This window comes from Halichoerus grypus, chromosome 8 (assembly GCF_964656455.1).
Source record: "Halichoerus grypus chromosome 8, mHalGry1.hap1.1, whole genome shotgun sequence".
NCBI classification, from domain to species: Eukaryota; Metazoa; Chordata; class Mammalia; order Carnivora; family Phocidae; genus Halichoerus; species Halichoerus grypus.
In genome coordinates this window covers 54,978,885-55,000,798 of record NC_135719.1, presented here as the reverse complement: position 1 = coordinate 55,000,798, position 21,914 = coordinate 54,978,885, and the positions used below count along the sequence as shown (strand labels likewise).

General features: G+C 36.9%; 1 protein-coding gene across 3 annotated transcripts in view; it reads right to left on the bottom strand.

Moving 5' to 3' along the window:
- The window catches only part of ADAM10 (ADAM metallopeptidase domain 10), a 135,460-nt gene that overhangs the window by 6,754 nt on the left and 106,792 nt on the right, over nucleotides 1-21,914 (bottom strand). For all 3 annotated transcript variants that reach the window (XM_036107032.2, XM_078079275.1, XM_036107034.2), the window contains exons 10-14: nucleotides 17,259-17,442; nucleotides 12,619-12,769; nucleotides 11,616-11,799; nucleotides 10,810-10,918; nucleotides 9,674-9,894 (exon numbers count right to left, since the gene is read on the bottom strand). In XM_036107032.2, coding sequence (XP_035962925.1) covers nucleotides 9,674-9,894; nucleotides 10,810-10,918; nucleotides 11,616-11,799; nucleotides 12,619-12,769; nucleotides 17,259-17,442 — 849 coding nt within the window. The remainder of the gene's footprint in view (nucleotides 1-9,673; nucleotides 9,895-10,809; nucleotides 10,919-11,615; nucleotides 11,800-12,618; nucleotides 12,770-17,258; nucleotides 17,443-21,914) is intronic.

The following is a 21,914-nucleotide window of genomic DNA, read 5'->3' as shown; positions in this document are numbered from 1 at the left end:
CACTTTACTTTCTGGCACAGTTAGTTCTAGGTTTATCTTGTTCTTTCCCTGCCCCAGTGCTGGAATCAGCCATTTCTCCAAGGAGCCCTGGTTCGCTTTAGAACTGCCCCTCCTATGTAGACACCCTCCTCATAACACTTGTACTCTGATATCCCAAGCCAGTTGCCCCTCCACAAGGTGCCCTTCTCATCCTGCTTGGGCTTTAACAACACCTCATATTCGTCTTCTTCCCCATTCCATACCCTCCCTACTCTGCTCAGGCGCTAACACCCTGCTCTGTGCCACGACAGCTCCCCCCACCTGGCATGGATGGCCTACCTTACTTGGCCTCACCTAATGGCTTTAGGAATATACTGTTCAGGAAGGGAGAAGGTAAGATATAATGCAACTCAGCCTTATTACTGAAAGATTTGATTTTTCCAAAGCTAACAAATCTCAACTTTTATGTGAAATCTGTTTTCAAATGCTGGCACCTCACTCAAAATTTCTAAAAACAATGCACAGACCATACAAGACCTGTTTACAGAGCTGAATCTTGCTTGGAAACCACAAGTTTACAATCTACTTTTCAGAGGCCACTTCTTGTATCCTACTGAGGACTGCCAGAGAATCTTCTAAAATTTTCTTTTCTTTTCTACAGAAAATAATTTTCAGAGCATTGCTCTCCCTGGGAGTCTTTAGGATATTTCCTTTCCTTGTTACATAAACTTTCCATAGTCTATATGCATAGCTTCTGTCCTGTTCCTAGCATCCAGAGGCCTTTTAAATATGGCACTTAATGAAGTAGGACCTTCTTCTCCCGCCACTGTCTGCATTTTTGACACTCTGACCTAGTAAAATACATAAAGAACTAAAATCACCAGTTTGTACTCCTACAAGTGTTCTTCCTGCTCTATACCAGTGGTTCTCCTTAGCTGCACATTAGAATCACCTAGAAAGCTTTTAAAACTCATGATACCCAGACCAAATCCCAGACCCAAATGGGGTGGCGGAGGGATTATGACATCAGTAATTTTATTAAAACTGCCCAGGTTATTCCATTATGCAGCCAAGACTGAGAACCACGTTCTGAAACTTTTTCTATAAAGGGCCAAACAACAAATATTTTGGACTTGTCTCTGTCAAGCTACTCATTTCTGCCATTCTAGAACAAAACCCACCATAGATAACAGGCAAACAAATGAGTGTGACCATATTTTTTTTTCCCAAAAAAAACGTTATTTACAAAAACAGGAGCAGACTGGATTTGACCCATGGGCCGTGGTCTCTCAACCCCTGTTCTATACCCACATACAGGACATTAGTTTGGAGCCTATACCTAAATGGATACCATCCAACACTAACTCTTCAGTTCTAAATCTCTATCCTAACTACCTGCCTGAGAATCTGGTGGGAAGCTGAGAATATATGACTGGCTGTAGAAGTAGAGTCCTATGACTGGGAAAACAGCTCAAATAGTCAGCACTCACATGGTAAAGGGATGGTTCCTATCACTCAGTAGATTTAAGAATTCTCTGATATGCTTATTAAAACACAGATTCTCAGGTCAAAACCCTACAAATTCCAATTCAGCTGTTCTGGTGGAGGGCCCAAGAAACTGCATCTTAAACAAGCACACCAATGACGAGGATGCAGATGAGTGCCTCTTACTCAGTGTAGACATGCTGGCCCTGTGGTACGAAACCACTCAGGAAACACAGGAAATTTAGCATCCCTGGCCCTCATCCGTCAAATGCCGGTAGAGCCCTTCAGTTACTTTGATAACTACTGTACATTCCCAAATACCCTCTGGGAAGGAAGAAGCACCTCCAATGTGATCCAATCCATAAGCACAAAGAATCAATGGTTTTCCTACTGTCAGGCTGATGTGCTAGCTACATCACATCTATTCCTAAAGTCCATTATATTCTCTAACACATTTCCTTCCTTCTAGTCTTCCCTGCTCAAAACCATCTTCCACACGGTCATCAATGTTACAACTACCTAAAATACGGAATTGACTATGCCATCCCTCTATGTAAAACCCTTCTTTAAAAGCTTCTCCCACCAAGGGTCTCTAAAACCAGGAGAGAGGAAAAAAATAAAACTTGAGCACAATAAAGTATGGCAAAGCACATGTATGATTTCACTTTAAAAAAATATCTATGTGGGGGGGGTGGTGCCTGGTGGCACAATTGGTTGGGCAACCGACTCTTGGTTTCAGCTCAGGTCCTGGTCTCAGGGATGAAATCGAGCCCCATGTCGGACCTGCACTCAGCACGGGGTCTGCTTGGGATTCTCTTTCCCTCTCCCTCTGCCCTCCTGCTTAAATAGATTTAAATACAGATATACGTATATATATGCACATATATGTATATATGTATGTATACGTATATGTATATATATGGGCGCTAGTCGGTTGGGAATCCGACTCTTGACTTCAGCTCAGGTCATGATCTCAGGATCATGAGATCGAGCCCTATGTTGGGCTCTGCGCTGGGTGTGCAGCCTGCTTAAGATTCTCTCTCTCTCTCTCTCTCCCCCTCCCCACCCACTCAGCTCTCTTTCTCTCTAAAAAATAAAGAAATAAATATATTCTTGTAATGGTATAGATAGTTTCTGAAGAATATACCAAAAAAATCATCTTGAGAAGACTGGGCTTCAGGGGAAAAGGTGGCTTATTTTTCAATGCATTACTTTGTCAATTAAAAGAAAGGATAATTACATTTTCAAAAGGAAAAAGAGTAAAAACAAAAGTTTTTATTTAAAAAGATTCATACATATGTGACTTTTTAGATGCTCTCTATTCATAAAACATCCATCTGTACGCTCTATTTCTAGTCCTTAAGAATTTAGTTTTGGTATCACCTCCTTAAAGAGGTATTCCCTAAATAGGTCTTCCCTAATTTCTATGAAAACACCAGGCAGAAATGAAAACAAGTTTCTCTGCACTAGTCTTCTCTAATCCAAACTGGACTACAAGCTCCCTGAATTTATATCCTACAAATTCAGCACCTGTTTCACAAAAAAGTATCTGTTGGACTAGTTATTACAGGTGAGTCACTATTCCAAATATCGACTTTTATAAACACTTCTAAACAGCTCATTTGTTATTTCTAGATTGCTCACATACAAATAGTGTGAAAAGGCTCTCACAACAGAAAGAGGATGTAAAAAATGGTGGTTTTGATATCTCTGATACTAGTTTTTTAGTACCTAGAAAGTCTTAAATACAGATGCAAGTAGTATGACAGTAATAGAAGCACATAAGAGAGAAAGCCTAGATTTAGTAATGGTTATAACTGTAGAAAACAAAAGTCAAAAGTTGAGGGTCCAGTTGAGATCAATAAACATTTTAAAATATGGCACCCAGGTCCTTAAGAACTTCCAGTTCCTTTTAGCAGCGTTCTTGGACTTCCCCCAAATTTTTCCAGGTAACTACGTATCGCAAAAGCCCACAGCTTGAGATGTTTCAGTGACAATGACAGCACCTCTTCAGAGTTTAGTGTGTGGGGAAACAAAACATCACAGTGGTGAGAAGACAGCAAGAAAAACTAAACAAAACAATGGTGTATTTGAGAGTGTAGTAAATATGGCCACCATTGGTGGAGGGTATTTTTTAATGTTCCTTTTAAAAGAGAATTATCATAGAATTGGTTAAATGTGAAATTGTTTCTTTTCTCTTTTATACATACTATAAAATCAGAGGAAAGAATACAAAGCAGGCTAGCAAATGAAAAATAGGAGAAAAGATCACAATTTGTCCACCTGCTAGAACATGAAAGAAAGGAGAGCCATCATTTACTCAACAAACATTTAATGAGTGTAAATTATGCGCCAACTCTTGCCTTTCACAGATACAAGGGTGTTAAGTGAAACTTAAGAGACAAAGAGAAGATAACCAAAAAGTTAAAACACAGCTTTGCAGTTACCAAGCACTAAATCAAGTCTGAGAAAATAATTCTACGTAGCAAACAGACAGATGTTACTCAACACAGTCATTTACATGGCCAAAAGAACACAAAGTAGAAAAAAAAAGTAAACATTACAAATTAAAAGGTCAAAATTTACCAGTCTAATTTATTATGTACTAATTACAATAGTTTTTTATTTAATAATCTAAATAAACAAAAGGGACCTACAGGATTATAAACTGATAAAACAGCTATCACCCAAAAGAAAACTGTGAGGGGGAAGGAGCAACACATACATTCAAGTCTCTCCAGACATAGGATAGTCTTTACTGTATTTAAACATCTCCATGGGGCGCCTGGGTGGCTCAGTCGGTTGAGCATCTGACTCTTGATTTCAGCTCAGGTCATGATCTCAGGGTCCTGGGATGGAGCCCCGTGGCAGGCCCTGCACTCAGTGCAGAGTCCACTTCTCTGCCTCTCTCCCTCTGCCCCTCTCCCCTCTTGTGCGTGAGCACGAGCATGAGCACGTGCACGCTCTCTCTAAAATAAATAAATAAAATCTTAAAAAAAAATCTCCAGAAAAACTCAACCATATAATCGTTTCAATGAATGTTTCAGTGTTTGACAACTCACTCTCAGCAAATGCACTCTAGACGTCCTGTGGCTCACAAAGCCTTTTTGGGCCCACAGCTCCTTGTGGTGATGCTGGTTTTGCCATCCTGCAGGGGCAGAAAGCTTCGCTTCTATCCTTCAGAATACACTGTTGTCTAGACTTCGACTAAATGTTCTTCCATACTGCAACACCCCCAACGTGCCACCCCTCACACCAATCTGCCAAGCAGAAAGCAACTGGCTACTAATCTCTTAGTTACGTTAAGCGCAGCCTGGGCAAGCAGGATAAAATATCCCCGAGAGAAACCTGAAGATATTACAGCTTCAAAGTTAAGATAATATGCACAATTTTTATCTATTCCATATAAATTATGACATTTAAGAAGTCTGCTTCATTCATCTAGCAAATATATACTGAATCCTTACCATATGCTAAGCCCTGTGACAATACTGCATCTTTGTTGTTCAAATTTCACAAGTGATAGCTATGTGGCCTATTCTACTAGGCAATGCAGGTCCACACCCACCCTCCATTTTAACATGTGAGGATGACAGGGTAGAGAATCTCTGTCATAAGCCTTTTTAAAAAGGAGTCATTACATTGCAGAGACTAAAAAAATGGCTCCCAAACTTCAGCATGCACTATCACCTACTGACTCAGTGGCTCCAGGGTGAGGCCCGATAATTTGCATTTCTATCAAGCTCCCAGATGATGTTGATGCTGCTGGTCAGGGGACACCACTTTGAGATCCAGTGCTCTAGATTAGGGGTTGGCAAACATTTCCTCTAAAAGGCTAGATAAATACTTTAGATTTGGGGGCCATACAGTCTCTGCTACAACTACTCAAAGTACAAAAGCAGCCAAAGACAATATGTAAATAGATGGGTGTGGCCATGTTCCAATAAATCACTATTTATGGACACTAAAATTTCAATTTCATATGATTTTCAAAGGAATATTATTTCAGTAATATCTTTTGATTTTTTTTCAACTACTTAAAAATGTGAAACCATTCTTAGCTTGTGAGCCATACAAAAACAGGCAGTGGGCTAGATTTGGATCATAAGCCATTTTGCCGATCCCTGGTTCTAGATGAATGGTTGGTTCTCAGTCCTGGCTCCCCACCAGAAATAGCTGAGGAGCTTTTAAAAGACCCAGATACGAAGTGCCATCCCATGAGATTCTGAATTAATTAGTCTAAGTCCTAATTAATGAATAACCAGGAATAAGAATTACTGATATTAAAAAAAAAAAAAAAGAATTACTGATCTTAACCAATATTCCCCCAAGTGACCTCTAAGGATATCTAGGGTTTAATAAGCCTTACATGAATAGAGGTTTCTGGGGTCAGGTAAGTTTGGAAAATGAAATTTAAGCATTTTTTACTGCATATATCCCACAATATTCTCATAAGTATCTAAGAGGAGACTATACTATGCAATGTTTTCCAGATGCATTTGACCACCTAATCCATGGATCTAGTGTTCTATGAAGTACTCAGAAAACACTGGCTTCAATCTTTCATAAAGAATAACATTAATAACTTAATACTTAGGTTCATAAAGTTACAACAAAATATGAGAGGAGAAATTAATTTAAAAATGAGAAATACAATTGATTCTTATCAAAATAATAATAAAAAAGAAAAACTCCTGATAAATCTAAACAAATTAAAAAGAAAAAAGTCACAAAATAACAGGAAATTCTTTTTAAAAAGATGGGAGAGGGGCGCCTGGGTGCCTCAGTCGGTTAAGTGTCCAGCTCTTGATTTCAGCTCAGGTCATGATCTCAGGGTTGAGATAGAGCCCCCCCCACCCCACCCCCCATCGGGCTCAGCACTAGGTGTGGAATCTGCTTGAGATTCTCTCTCTCCCTCTGCCCCTCCCCCCACTCATGCTTTGTCTCTTTTTCAAATACATAAGTGAATCTTAAAAAGATGGAGAAATACAATGATAAATTTGAAAAAAAAAAATCAAAGTCAAAGATAGTTTTCTACAATGTCAAATCTAATACAAAGGATGTAGAAAATGTGAACACATCAATAACTATGGAAAAAAGTAAAAAAGAATTACCAATGTCCTCAACAATGTTTTTTAAAAAAAGGAGATAAGGATGCAGAGTCTCAAAAGATTTCTTGGTAATCGCTCTCAAACTTTTTAAGGACTAGATGACTCCTTGATAAATCCAAAGGATGTTTATCATTATCTCCTTGCCAGACACACTGTAAGCACTCAGCAAATATAGCAAACATATTTTTTTAAAAATACTATCAAAAACAACTTTTCCCAGGAAAAAAAAGTAAAAGTTTTCTCACATCATTTCCATGATATCAGCAGCAGTCAGTACCTCATGCCCTGAAAAGTATTAAACTGTTCAGGTTCTTCTTACTCTATGCGATCTGAGGAGAAAAGGTGCCAGGGTATGCTACAGAAAGGAGAAAAAAGCCACTGGCCCCACTGGAAAGGAAAGTCAGTGAAACTAACCCTCCTCCCCTTCACAGCATCTTACACCCCAGCATCCTAATAACCTAGCTTATTAACTAGAAGGACCCTTTCCTGACATGATGGAAAACCAAAGCATGAAGTATTCATGTAACAAAATAAACTCTGCTATGCAAGTGAACTCTACACAGAACACAAGTGAGACAAATAGCTTCTAAGAAACTGGATCTTTGTTATCTGTTTGGCCTCGGAATGCCCACAAATGCAGCAATAGCCTAGTGGTACTCTCCAAGCATTACGGGCCATGCTATCTGAAACAGTGGCATGTGAGTGTCAACAGTGATATAAAATGAAAGCATTCTACACTCACTTAAGGCAAACTTGTATAAACCTAAAAGTGCCTGATTAATCAGTTTCAGAACACAAGAAAAGACTTCATATTGTTAATTCATTGTAAGAAGCATTTCACTAAATCTTCAAATCTAAGTATGAAAAAATGTTTTAAAAATACTTTTAGGGACATCTGGGTGGTTCAGTCAGTTAAGCATCTGACTCTTGATCTCAGCTCAAGTCTTGATCTCACTCAGGTCTTGAGTTCAAGTCCTGTGCTAGGCTCCATGCCCATTAAAAGAAAAAAAAAAAAAAAACCCTGGGAAAAAAGTAATACTTTAAAAAAATCATTTCCATTAAATATTTTAAAAATAGGAATGAATGAGCTTTTGATATGCTAAATAAAAGGAATCAAAATTAGAGATAATGGAGAAAAGTAAAAAAAATATTATTTTTAGATATGATTCACTACCTAGAAAACCTAAAATATCTGGCACAACATATATTCAGTAGAACATAACTCTGAGATCTCCATTATCAGATTACTTTTTTAAATACATTGTCCTCTATAGTGGATAAGTATACCAGATCTCAACTTACTCTTATGAGAGATAATCAGGGAGAAGGAAAAAAAAAAAAAAAAGAGCTGGATCTGAATTGAAAAGAGGGAAGTAAAGGGCCAAGGCAAGCTACTTGAAGTCACAGAACTGACAAATGCCAGAGGATGATATGAATCCTTGCATAATTCCCAAGCCTGCACTCTTTCCATTTTGCCACAGTGCCAAAGGCACCTTTAGCTTAACGGATATTTTTTTTTTAACACCTATTATGCACCAAGCACAGGAGTATGAAAATGAGTAACATATCATGTTTTAAGGAGACGTAAGTTAAGTCAATTGACCCATCTTTTGGTTTAAAACCTAGGTCTCTTAGGGGCACCTGGCTGGTTCAGTAGGTAGAGCATGCAACTCTTGATTCAGGGTCGTGAAGTCAAGCCCCAAGTTGGACATAGAGCTTAATTTAAAAAAAAAAAAAGAAAGTATTCTACAAACAAATAAATCCTAGGCCTCCTAAATCCAGGTTCAGTGATCCTTCTACCTCATAATCATTATGTAATTTAAAATCATATACTCTAACATGCAAAACATTATTCTTCCTATGTATAATAAACACCATTTTTAAAAAGATTTATTTATTTATTTGAAAGAGAGTATGTGCATGTATGTGCACATACACACACACAAACGCATGCATGCGTGAAGTCGGGGGACAGAGGGAGAAGGAGAGAAGCAGATTCCCTGATGAGTGCAGAGCCCACCTGGAGCTCAATCTCACCTCCCTGTGATCATGACCTGAGTCGAAATCAAGAGTCAGGGGCTCAACTGACTGAGCCACCCAGGCGCCCCAATAAACACTATTTTAGTACTGGAGATAATTCCAAAGTTTTTATTGCAAATGTTACTACAAGAGTACCAAAAAGGATGACAAGCCACAGACGACTTTTCTTGTGCCTTTAAGGCATCCTCAGTCCTGAACACACACAGAAAATGTAAGAAACAATTTGGGAATGCGGGAAGGGAGGAGGAGCTGAGTTCTAAGTCAATTTCCAAAGCAAACTCATTCAATTCAGATATAGCACATCCTCAAATATATCACTTGCAAATTTCCTGATATTTTAATATAATCACTTAGAAACATGAATATTTAAGAGACTTCAGATAGTCATTCTCAGCAATCTTTTAAGAAAATTTCAGGTAATTCAATATCTGTACAGCTTAGAGAAATGTGGGCTTAAAAATAATATAGTTCAGTGGATTTATGCTGGATGAACATCCATAATCATTAACAAATCTGCAAAAGGCTCTGTATCGGATCTTAACTGTTCAACATTTTTGATCACTGACAAGATAAAGACCAAGAAATTATATTGACACAACAGAAAAAACCTTCAGAAAATCACCAATTTCTCTTTCATGTCTCCTGTTCAGCAAAACAGAAGCTGCAGCTGGCTATCTGTCATATTGAGACAAGGGAGAAATATAAAAAGCAAGCAAGGTTTTCCAAAACAACTTGAGGAAAATGCCCTAATAATATGGGCCAAAGGAGGAAGTAACCCATTCAGGAGAAGAACCAGGGAGCAGAGTAAAACAGAAGGACTCCCATCATCTACCAACTAATCTATGAACAATATACATGTGGAGATTCTGACCACTTATTTAAAAGAAAATAATACACAGGGATAACTGAACTTTAAAAATCATTCTTCTGATAAAGTTAATTCCAGCATAAATAGGAAAGAAGTGATTTTCTCATAACATTGGTGATCGATGACCAGGTAAAATTATAAAAAAACCATGTTAAGATAAGTTTTCTTTATAAATAAAAACTATACTTACCACAATCCATTCAGCAATGTTTTCATAGAGTTCTGGACTAAAAATTGCTTTTTTAAGCCTAGCTAGAGGACCATCAGCATCCACTAATCTGCACCGCATGAAAACATCACAGTAGCCTCTAAAATCATTGCAAGGGGATCCAGGTTGCAAGGTGATGGTTCGACCAACGAAGTGCATGCTCCACCGCGAAGACCCTGTACTGGCACAGGTTGATGGATCCACTGGAAAAGAAGTGCCAAATATAAGTTGAAGATCAGATTTCCTACCAGGCTAGCTGGGGAGAGAGGGAGGAAAGGAAAAAACTGCCTAAAATCATTACCATGACATGTTATATAGACTTGCATTAGTTTAGGCTGGATAACACCATTAGTAATTCGCCTTAAACATACAATATAAACAAACAGCCACCAACTCTTGACTTAGTACCTACAATGGCTAACAGTGTTTATATTAATTATTGCCATAAAGTTGGCAGGTTTTTGTCTAGCTTATCATTTTTAAAACACTGTACGGATCATAATACTAGAAACATAATGCTATGCTACATTTAAAATTTTCCAGAGGATCAGTATTGGTGGAAATTATCTGTCCAAACTGGATAACAAAGTTTAATGCTTAAAACTTAGGAGAAAAACGGGCGCCTGGCTGGCTCAGTTGATACAGCATGTGACTCTTGATCTTGGGGTCGTGAGTTCAAGCCCCACGTTGGGGGTAGAGTCTACTTAAAAATACATATATTTAGGGGCACCTGGTTGGCTCAGTCAGAGGAGCACACAACTCTTGATCTCAGGGTTGTGAGTTCAAGCCCCACGTTGGGTATAGAGGTTACTAAAAATAGTAATAATAATGATAATAAATAAACTTTAAAAAAATTTAGGAGTTTTTTTTTTTTCTTAAGATTTTATTTATTTATTTGACAGAGAGAGACAAGTGAGAGAGGGAACACAAGCAGGGGGAGTGGGAGAGGGAGAAGCAGGCTTCCCGCCAAGCAGGGAGCCCGATGTGGGGCTCGATCCCAGGACCCTGGGATCATGACCTGAGCCGAAGGCAGACGCTTAACGACTGAGCCACCCAGGTGCCCCAGAAAAATTAGGTTTTAAAAGAGATTTTATATTCTTGTGTTTTAAAAGCCTTACTCTTCTTCATACAGCAGACGTGGCATAATTCCTTATCATCTTTGCCATCTGAACTGGCACAGGTACACTCCTCCAAGCCATACTTCTCACAGATAGAACCTGCACATTGCTGAAAGAAAAGTAAAAGACCAGTTTTTAATCTCTATACAAACCTATTGTTCACAGTAATAGACAGATACACACCTCTGATGCTAAAATAATTAAGTAGAAATACAAGTGGAAAAAACAAAGATTAATATCAGAAATGGGTCACATAAACACACCTGAAAAAGAGTTAAGTACAAATAAGGTAGCAAATCTTTTAAAGAAATGCCAACTTAAAAAAATCTAAACAAAACCAAAACAGAGAAAGAGATTAGGTGAGCATCAGTTTTACATTGGTTATTATGGCTCCTTTATAAGAAGAGAAAAATGATATTTTCCTCATGTAAAGTAAATATTTAGCCAAGAAAGTTTTAAAGGCTTCACATTCAGATAAAATGGCCAAAAGAGTTCTTTTATGTAGGCTGTTAAAATACTAATTTATAAAACTCAAAAGCAGTACCAAGTCATATGCCTAGCTATACAACTATTTTCCTCTAGAGACTATCAAACATATGCAGTGGACAGATGAAAGGTAAGTCAGTAATTAATCAAATGCCACCAGGCACTTACACCACATGATACATTCATGGCTTTATGGGGAAACAGATAGGGGTATTATTGAAACAGGGACCAGGATCAATTACTGGAACTCTGCAGCTTTAAGTAACAAAATTATTCTGAAAAAGCAGGTTTTATAAAAAGCTTATAAATCAAACGCTTACCCCATTAATGCACACTTGTGTATGCCTATTACAGTCTGTAAAGTTTGGTTTAGGATCAGAAGCTGGGCAGAGAGCTGTGATGCCATTACATATTCCTTCTTTTGCACAGTCTGAATCATCCCGACACTTCTCAGTTTTTGATTTGAATGCACACTGTGCTGTACAACAGGGACCTTGACTTGGGCTAGAATAAACAGTAAAGTGATTAAAGAAAATCACTAGCATATCTCCTATATACATAGATATGATCCTAATTTTTAAATCATAACTCTCATCTTTTAAATGGTAAGTATGTCACTGGTATACAACTTCAAATTTTGGACTAAGAGGCTACTAAATTTCAACATTCTATAAATGTAAAAAAGTGATTGTGTTGTTTTTATAATCAAGGCATACTATATTCAACATTCTTATTCTACCTGCCTTTAGTGGAAGGCTATCATAGAAAATAGATTTAATATTAGGTGAGCCATCAGTGTTTCACAGTTACATCATACATTAGTCAATTCATCAAATTTTCTCACATTTATATGCTAAAATCAAACTAGGATATACAGACCAACCATTTAAAAAGTAGTGCACAAGCAATATTCTACTGCTTATATCTACCACTACCAAAGTAAGTTTGACAAGTGAAATAATTATATGACACTAAATTACAAGAGTCTATGAAATCAGTATTACCTAAATATTTAAAGTTAAGATTCTAAAAATACAGATGATAGTCACATTTTTAAGTTAGTAACTGAACAGTGTGTATTTTATTGAGTGTCCTGACTTTTGCCTGTCTTTTTTTTTAATACCCACCACACAAGTTACAAGTAGCTCAATCTGCCAACCACAGTGCACTCATCAATGCTACTCCAGAAAAATAAATAAGGCAACAGCAAATAAAGACGAAGATTCCCAACACTATGCATCTCTTAATGTCAGTTTTAAGTCGGTCACAACTGCCCTTGGCTGACCGGCGGCAGCGTGAGCACTCCTGGAACGGGCAGGGTACCTGCACTGCTTCCCTGGCTTCAGCTTGCATTTCTTGCCCTCTGGCTGGTTTGCATCATAGCAGCACTCATCTTTACACTGGTCACTATAGCCACAGTCACATTCTTCACCTTGCTCCACCATCCCATTTCCACAAATAGGTTGGCCAGATTCTGAGGAAAATCAATAAAACAAAGTAAGCATTGTCTGCACACATTAATTTGATTTACAATCCACAAACATTGGAACCTCATAACAAAGGGAGAAAGGATAATTTGATGAATACAAAAAGTAGAACTAGGAATCTCGAAATCAGAAGACCTAAATTCAATTCTAAGAGTGGCTCAGTCACTAACTAGCAATGTGGCCTTGGGCAAGTCACTTCCCTTTTGGGGGGCCTCAGTTTCTTAATCTGTACAGTGAAGAGATTTGACATTATGGTCCCCTCTAAGGTCCCTTCTGGAAGTGGTAACATTCTATTTAGGCCACACTGAGCTTTATTGAAACCGCACTATTTACATTATGCAAATACGAATTAAGTTAGTGCTTTAACAACCTGAAAAAAATTAAATCTTTTGTGTTAATAGAAAATTTCAAACATACATAAAAGTAGTAGAAGTACAATGAACTCCCATGTACCAATCACTTAGCTTTAACAACTATCAACAATATGCTATAAACAATTCCACCTAACATATTCATTTATTCTTGTAAATACTCCAGGATGAATCTAAGAGATAGGAGTTTGTTTCTTTTTTAAACCTAACCATAATAGCATTATCACATCTAACAAAATTAACAATATGCTTAATAGCATCTAATAGCCAATCCGTGTTCAATTTCCTCAACTGTCTTTTTACAACTGGTTTATTTGAACCAAGTTCCACATAAGGATCCTCAACCCCATGGCTGGTTTTGGTTGATATGTGTTCTTTTAAATATAACAGACTCCTTCCTCTCTTTTTATTTTTACACTATTTAAAGAAATTGGGTCATTTTGTCTTACAGAATTTCCCACATTGTGCTTAGCTGATTGTATCCTAGTCAATAAATAATTTTTTTTAATGTACATTAATTTGCTCCTCAGCTAGACCCAAGCTCTCTAAGGGAAGAATGACATATTACTCCTATTTTTTGTATTCCCAAAAAGGCTAACAGTATTGGGTCAAATCCTGGCTCATTAAGGTTAAACAGTCTGGTCTAGGCACAGTGAATAATTTTAGAAAAATTTTTAGGCTCTCTTTTAAAGTTCTCGAATTTTATCAATGGGCTTTAAAATTGGAAGAGGAATGCTATTCTTTGTAAGATCAGAAGATCACAGACCTTTAGCATCTGCAGAGAGATGACAAGAATCAAATGTCTTCACTTTCTAGAAAAGAAAAGTAACTTCCAGAGAGACTGTGACTTGCCGGAAACCATACGCCTCAGTATGGGCAAATCGAAGACCAAACCCAGGTTTCTGGGATCTAAAATCTGGTGCTCTTTTCTTTCTGCTACATCAAATTGATGTGGGAAACAGTTGTAGCACAGGCTTCAAATTGAGAACTGAATAAACATAAGGGAACACATCTCAAACACATGAACTCAACACAAGGCACATCTGAATCCAAACTATTCTAGAAAGACTAGCTTTATATTTAGAAAATTCATCCTTAACCACATCAAATATTAAAGGAAATCTTAGAGCTAACTGAAGCTCTCTCCCTCTCTTTCATTTTGTACCACCTCTTCTGTTCTCTAAGACTAGAAACATGCACATGGACATATATCCTAAGTAATAATGACTTTATTCTAAAGTATCGTAAAATCATCATTTCAGAATTCGTAAGATATGTAATTTAAGAGAAAAGGAAAAATGATAAAGTCAGAAAACCTCTGAGGCAATATTTACTACACACTGGTTTTTATCTCATATAGAAATATTACTTCAAATAAGCTAGGACACATGGAAAAGGTGCTGTTTAAATGCAAAAATTATAATAGACACATATCTCATTATAATTTAAGAAACAAATTTCCTTGGGGCGCCTGGGTGGCTCAGTCGTTAAGCGTCTGCCTTGGGCTCGGGTCATGATCCCAGGGTCCTGGGATCGAGCCCTGCATTGGGCTCCCTGCTTGGCAGGAAGCCTGCTTCTCCCTCTCCCACTCCCCCTGCTTGTGTTCCCTCTCTCGCTGTGTCTCTCTCTGCCAAATAAATAAATAAAATCTTAAAAAAAAAAAGAAACAAATTTCCTTACCATAATACCTACAAAACAATATGCTCATTTTTAAAAGACAACTTCAATCAGAAAGTTTACTGTGAAAATCCGGTTTACAAATAAAGACTCTATGTAGCACTTCTACATAAGATGTTTTAGAAACCTACCAGTGATAATAACAAGAGCAATAACAAAAACGATACCGTCAATATAATTTGAATCTGCCCTTTTTAAAGAAACAGAAGGCCTTAAAAGAAAAAGCCAATCAATATAAGTAAAAATTGAAATTTGGGGCTGATCAAAATTTAATTTTTACTCTGGGAAAGATTCTGTGAAGAGGATAAAATGACAAGTTACAGACTGGAAGAAAAATATATGCAGATCAATATCTGACAAATGGCTAGTTTGTAGGCTATGTAAAGAACTCTCAAAACTCAACAGAAAAAAAAAATCCAATGAGAAATGGCCAAGAAACATGGACATTTCACCAAAGAAGATACACAGATGGCAAATAAAGCACATAAAAAGATGAACATCTTTAGTCATCAGAAAAATATAAATTAAAACCACAACAAAATATCACTATATGCCTATCAGAATGGATAAAATAAAAACAATAAAAATGCCAAAAGCTGGCAAGGATGCAGAGAAACTAGATCACTTATACACTGCTGATAGGAATCTAAAATAATACAGCCACTCCAGAAAATACAGCAAACAATTACTATATGATCCATCAACTGGATTTGGGAGCATTTATCCCAGAGATATGAAAACTGATGTTTGCATAAAAAACCTGTACACAAATGTTTACAGCTGCTTTATTCATAATAGCCAGAAACTAAAAATAGCCCAGATAGCCTTTAACAGGTGAATAAACTTTCTAAATATAAAGCTAGTCTTTCTAGAACAGTTTGGACTCAGATATGCCTTGCGCTGGGTTCATGTGTTTGAGCTGTGGTTCCCTTGTAGCCTGTGCTACAACTGTAAACGAACTGTGAAACATACACACCATGGAATACTACTCAGCAATATAAACAAGCTCCTGATACAGGCAACAGTTTGAATGAATCTTCAGGGAATTAGGCTGAGTGAAAAAAGCCAATCTCAAAGGTTACATGTTGTATGATTCCATTTATACAACATTTTGGACTGACAAAATTTTACAAATGGACAATGGTTTAGTAGGGCATCGGTCAGGGGATGGCAGGAGGGAGGGAGGTAGGTGTGTTTCCCCTCAAGTAACTTATAATCTTGTGAAATAGGACAGGGACACAAACAAACATAATACAAGGTAGAATATTTAGAACATATTAAATGCCACAAGAGAGGCATAACAGATGAATGGATAAACAAAATGTGGTATTATCCATACAACGGAATATTATTCAGCCATAAAAAGAATGGCATTCTGATACATGCTACAATTTGAATGAATCTTGAAAGTTTTATGCTAAATGAAATAAGCCAGACACAGCAGGCCAAATATTGTATGATCCCATCTGTATGAGGTACCTAGAATAGGCAAATTCATAGACACAGAAAATAGATTAGAGGTTACCAAGTAGGGAGAGAGGGAAGCAGGAGTTACTGCTTAATGATTACAGAATTTCTATCTGGCGAGATGAAAAAGTTTGGAAATGGGTAGTGGTGATGGTTGCACACCGCCATGAATGTACTTAATGCCACTGAACTTTAACTTAAAATTAGCTTAGATATTAATAAAATTATACATATTTTATATCTTTTTTCTTTACTGTAAGGCAAAAAAAAAATTTCACAGCAGCTTTATTCATATTAGCTGAAACCCAAAGAGCCCAGGTGTTAATCAATAGGAGAGTGGATGAGCAAAGTGTGATATATTCATACAATGCAATATGAACTGCTCAGCAATAAAAAAGAACAAAACACTAATAATGAATCTCAAAATATGCTGAGTGAAAGCAGCCCTCCACAAAAGAATATAAACCATATGATTCCACTTATATGAAGTAAAACAAGCAAAATTTCTCTACAGTGAAATAAATCAGAACAATGGTTGCCTCTGAGAATGTGTTGGGGGCAGAAACTGCAAAAGGAAATAAAAGAACTTTCTGAGGTGACAGAAATATTCTGTATTTTGACAGGTGCTTAGGTTACAAAGGTAAATGCATTTGTCAAAGCTCATTAAATGGTGGACTTACTGTGCAACATTTTATGTTAAAAAAAAAAAAGAACCACAAACAATATTGAACTTTAGTTAATTATACAGGCTAAAGTGTTTAAGGGTGAAGCATACTGATGTCTGCAATCCACTTTAAGTTGCAACAAAAAAAACATGGGATTGAGGGATGGATAAATTAATAAATAAGTGGTAAAGTAAATACAGCAAAGTTTTAATAGTTATAAAATAGAGGTGGTTGGGTGCATGGGTGTTTCAAGTTTTCTGAATGTGTGAAAATATATGTTGGGAAAACATACATACCAACAAAACAGTTGTTTCTCTTCTTCTCAAGAACTTGGCTTATATTTCTAATACTACAGAGTGAGAATTTATTGTTGTTAAGTTTGTCCCCGGATGTTGCTCTTGCATACATGATGTAATTGCCATTTTCTTTCTGCCCTAAATTCTTAGATTCTCCTGGAGTGCACTCTGTTCCAGAATCATGCTGCCAAACAGAATATAGAGTTACATAAACAGGAAGTAAAATAAGGTTTTCAGGTCATCTGATTAAATGTAATTTTCTCACCAGAAGAACAATGGAAGCTTGTGGACTCTCCTCTAAAAAAGGTCCTACAATTGTTTTAGACTGTGAGAAGGAAAACAATTTGCTCTTTTAGGAGCCACGGTCTTGGAAGGGGAGGAAAAATGACTGAAGGTCTAGCCACAACAATGTACAACTCAGTAAAGAGGGAGTAGAATGGAGGATAAACCATCATAAAGTCTATCAAAAATAAGCTCGCCATGCACTCCTATATTTATTGCAGCCATATTTACAAGAGCCAAGTTATGGAAACAGGCCAAGTGCCTACTGACAGATGAATGGATAAGGAAGATGTAGTACATATATACAATGGAATATTATTTAGCCATAAAAAATGAAATCTTGCCATTTGCAACAACATGGATTGAGCTAGAGAGAATAATGCTAAGTGAAAGAAGTCAGTCAAAGGCAAATACCACATAATTTCACTCATATGTGGAATTTAAGAAACTGTAGCAAAGAAAAAGGAGAGAGAGAGAAACCAAGAAATAGACTCTTAACTATAAAGAACAAACTAATGGTTACCAGAGAGGAGGTGGGTAGGGTGATGGGTGAAATAGGTGATGGGGATTAAGGAGTGCACTTATGATGAGCACTGAGTCAGCTACAGAATTGTTCAATCACTATATTGTATGCCTGAAACTAATATAACACTGTATGCTAACTACACTGGAATTAAAATTAAAAACTTAATAAAATGAAAAAAATAAGCTCACCTACTTTCAAAACTAGTAACAGGAATATAAACGACTTAAAATGACTAAATATTCTTTAACATACATGCTAAACTACTAACGACTAGTTCAGAGAGTCAGATGGGGAAAGACAGGAAACAGAATGGCATGAAGCTAAGTACATACAAGATAGGCATCTAAGAGAGTTCACTTATTAACTAGTACATAAGAAAGATAAGTAAATGCTATTTTTTAAAGATTTTATTTATTTATTTGAGAGAGAGAAAGAAAGAGAGAGGGAGGGGGAGGTAGAGAAAATCTGAAGCAGACTCCACACTAAGCACAGAGCCTGACACGAGGCTCGATCCCACAACTGCAAGATCATGACCTGAGCCAAAACCAAGAGTCGTTTGACCCACCCAGGCACCCCAATAAATACTACTTTTAAATGACAATTAAGAAGAGCCAAGTGGTAAAACTAAAACACTGATTTGCAAGAGTAAAACAACAGATACACATGTATATGTACACAGAAAGTTTATGGTGTTGGCAAGTATTACGGAAGTATCAGATACACACCGAAAAGTACCAAACTATAGCTCCATAAGTTTTCTCAAAGTAAATATACTTATGTGACCAGCACTGAGATCAACTAACAGAATACTATCAGATCACAGCAGCATCCCCACCTTCCTTCCTCCTCTGGGAGATAGGCATTTAAAAAAAAAAAAAAAAAAAGGAAAGAAAACAGGGATGCCTGGGTGGCTCAGTCGGTTAAGCAGCTGCTTTCAGCTCAGGTCATGATCCCAGGATCCTGGGATCGAGCCCGGAGTCAGGCTCCCTGCTCAGAGGGGAGCTTGCTTCTCCCTCTCCCGCTCCCCCCTGCTTATGATCACTCTCTCTCTCTGTCAAATAAATAAATAAAATATTAAAACAACAACAACAAAAAAAAACCCAACCTCACAATGCTCCTCAAGCAATTCAGAATTTGCCAGAAAGAGTGAAAATATTTGGGTCCAAGAGTAAAAGTTCTATTTAAACTGTTATTTGAATACCCAACAATTCTACCCTCCAGAAAGAAAGAATGCCCAAGGGCATTGTTTCTTCTCAAAACCCATCTAAATTACTTTCATTTTCTACTCCCTAATCTGAAGCAACTTTTTTTTTTAAGATTATATTCTTTTTTTTTTTTTTTAATTTAAGTAATCTATACATCAAACATGAGGCTTGAACTCATGACTCTAAGATCAAGAGTTGCATGCTCTTCTGAGCCAGCCAGGCGCCCCCTGAAGCAACTATTAAAAATAAGACCTCTCCTATCATATTTATTCTTCCAGGTACCTCTTGCTGTTCTCCTGAACCTAGATTCAGCATTTAACAACTCTTGACTATTCTCCAATATTACCTTGCTTTATGTTTTCATTCTATAGAATTCAATTTGGTTTATGATAATGCATGACACTAGAATTATTCTCAGCATTAGAATTTTAGAAAAAGAAAGAAAAAAATTCCAATACTATGTGACTCTTGATATTATCACAGAGTATTTTCAATTCAATAAATATTAGAATGTGTCCATTATATGAACTAAAAATATAATATAAAAATATAAAGATGAGTTTAAGCACTGTCCCTAGCCTAGCCCTCAAAAGCCTTATATTCTATTTAAAAGAGAGCATATTTTGATATCCCTGGCTAGTCTGACTCTGCCCCATAAATCTATTACAGGTATCACTAATCGGGGGGTGCCTGGCTGGCTTAGTTGATAGACTACGTAACTCTTGATCTCAGGGTCATGAGTTCAAGCCACACATTGGGCAAAGAGCTTGGTTGCTTGCTTACTTACTTACATACATACATACATAAACAAACAGATATTGCTAATCAGTTATTACTTTACTAGCCCAGAGGATATTGTAATGGATCATCATTAATGGCCATGAAGGGAGAAAGAGGTTATAAACAAGCATACCAACTATTTGTATTTGTTATCCTCAGAACAGGGGGTAAACAAGCACACCAGTAAGCAAAATATAAAACAGACTATAAAGGCCATCTTAACCATATCCCCAAAAAGTGCTGACAATTCATATGGTTTCACAAAGAAACTCTAAGTTTGACAAGAAAACAGAAAAACTTTTCTCTGGCTATAAAAACAATACATACTCTTTTAGAAAATTTAGAAAATAAAAAATAGATAAAACATTTCAATCATAATCAACCATGCATAATAACCACTATTAACATTTTGGTCTACTTCCTACATGACTTGTACCTAGTCATATCATATTTTAATACAAAATCTGAACTATACCACTTGTAGTTATATACATGGTTTCTTTCAGCTTAACAGTATAAGGCAAACACTAATTTTTAAATGATTGCAGAGCATTCCAGGATACTTTCGTATTGTGGGGCCATTTAGGCTGTTTAAAACTTTTTGCTATAAATAAATAAAATTGCAATGGATACTTTTTTTAATGCACATAAATCTTTGACAGATTCTGCATTTTTCTTTTAGTTGGATTCCCAAGGGTAGAGTTTGAGTTAAAAGGTCAAACATTTTAAGGGTCTTGATACATAATGACAAATGACTGACAGAAGGGCTCTATCAATTTACATTATATAACATGGATCAAGATTTCAGTAGGCAGAGATGGGAAGGAATTGGCTTCCTGGCAAAAGGAAAATTTTAAAGGACTATAAATAACTTAATTTGACAGGAGAGGGCAGTTAACACTGGAAATACACTTAAACCCAAAAGATGGAAAACCCTAAATGCTAAGATAAAGAAACTGTATCAGCAATATCAGCAGGTACAGGAAATAAGGTTGTAAACTGAAGTGACATGATCAAAACAATCAGAACTATAACCTAGACAAAGATTAATTTGGTAAGAGCAAGTACATATTTTAACTTTCATACTGAGAGACAGAAACTTGTCTCATTTATGATTACAACTTCCCAAGACAAAGCTTATAAAGTGGTTAACAATAGGTGTACAATAAAGATTTGGGATAAAATAAATAAATATAAGCGACAGTGTGAACCACTCAGAGAGAAAGTAACACTGACATAGTACAGATGTACAACAGGAGATATAAAGACAGATTTCAGATAAAGATGTCAAGGGACACGGGCTCAGGAATTTATAGTTCTGGCTGCTCTTAGTTTATAAGTAATTTAACAGTAAGCACTACTGTGTATATGTATGGTAGTGTGAACAACATGCACAAAGGAATGGGGTGTGATTGAGCATGGTAGAGTCATTAAAAGTAGTCTGGTATGAGAGGAAAAGACAGCAGGGTAGGCAAAGAACGTAAACCAATTTATCCATTAAACAAAAAGCCGTAAGTAATATAAAATTAATATACTAAAAAAAAATTTCTGGCAGCTGGGCAAAGATTAGATTCCCTACTCCAAGCGTGGTCTGCAGACCAGGGGCAGCGACAGCATCACCTGGGAATGTCTCAGAAATGTAAAAACTAGGGCACCTGGGTGGCTCAGCTGGCTAAGCATCCGACTCTTGATCTCAGCTCAGGTCTTGATCTCAGGGTCGTGAGTTCAAGCCCCGAGCTGGAGCCTACTTAAAAATAAAAAAATGCAGAAACTTGCCCCCCGCCCCTGAAAATGGAACCTGTATTTTAAGACCCTTGGTAATTTGTATGCATATTAAAATTTGGGAGGCTCTACATCACTTGG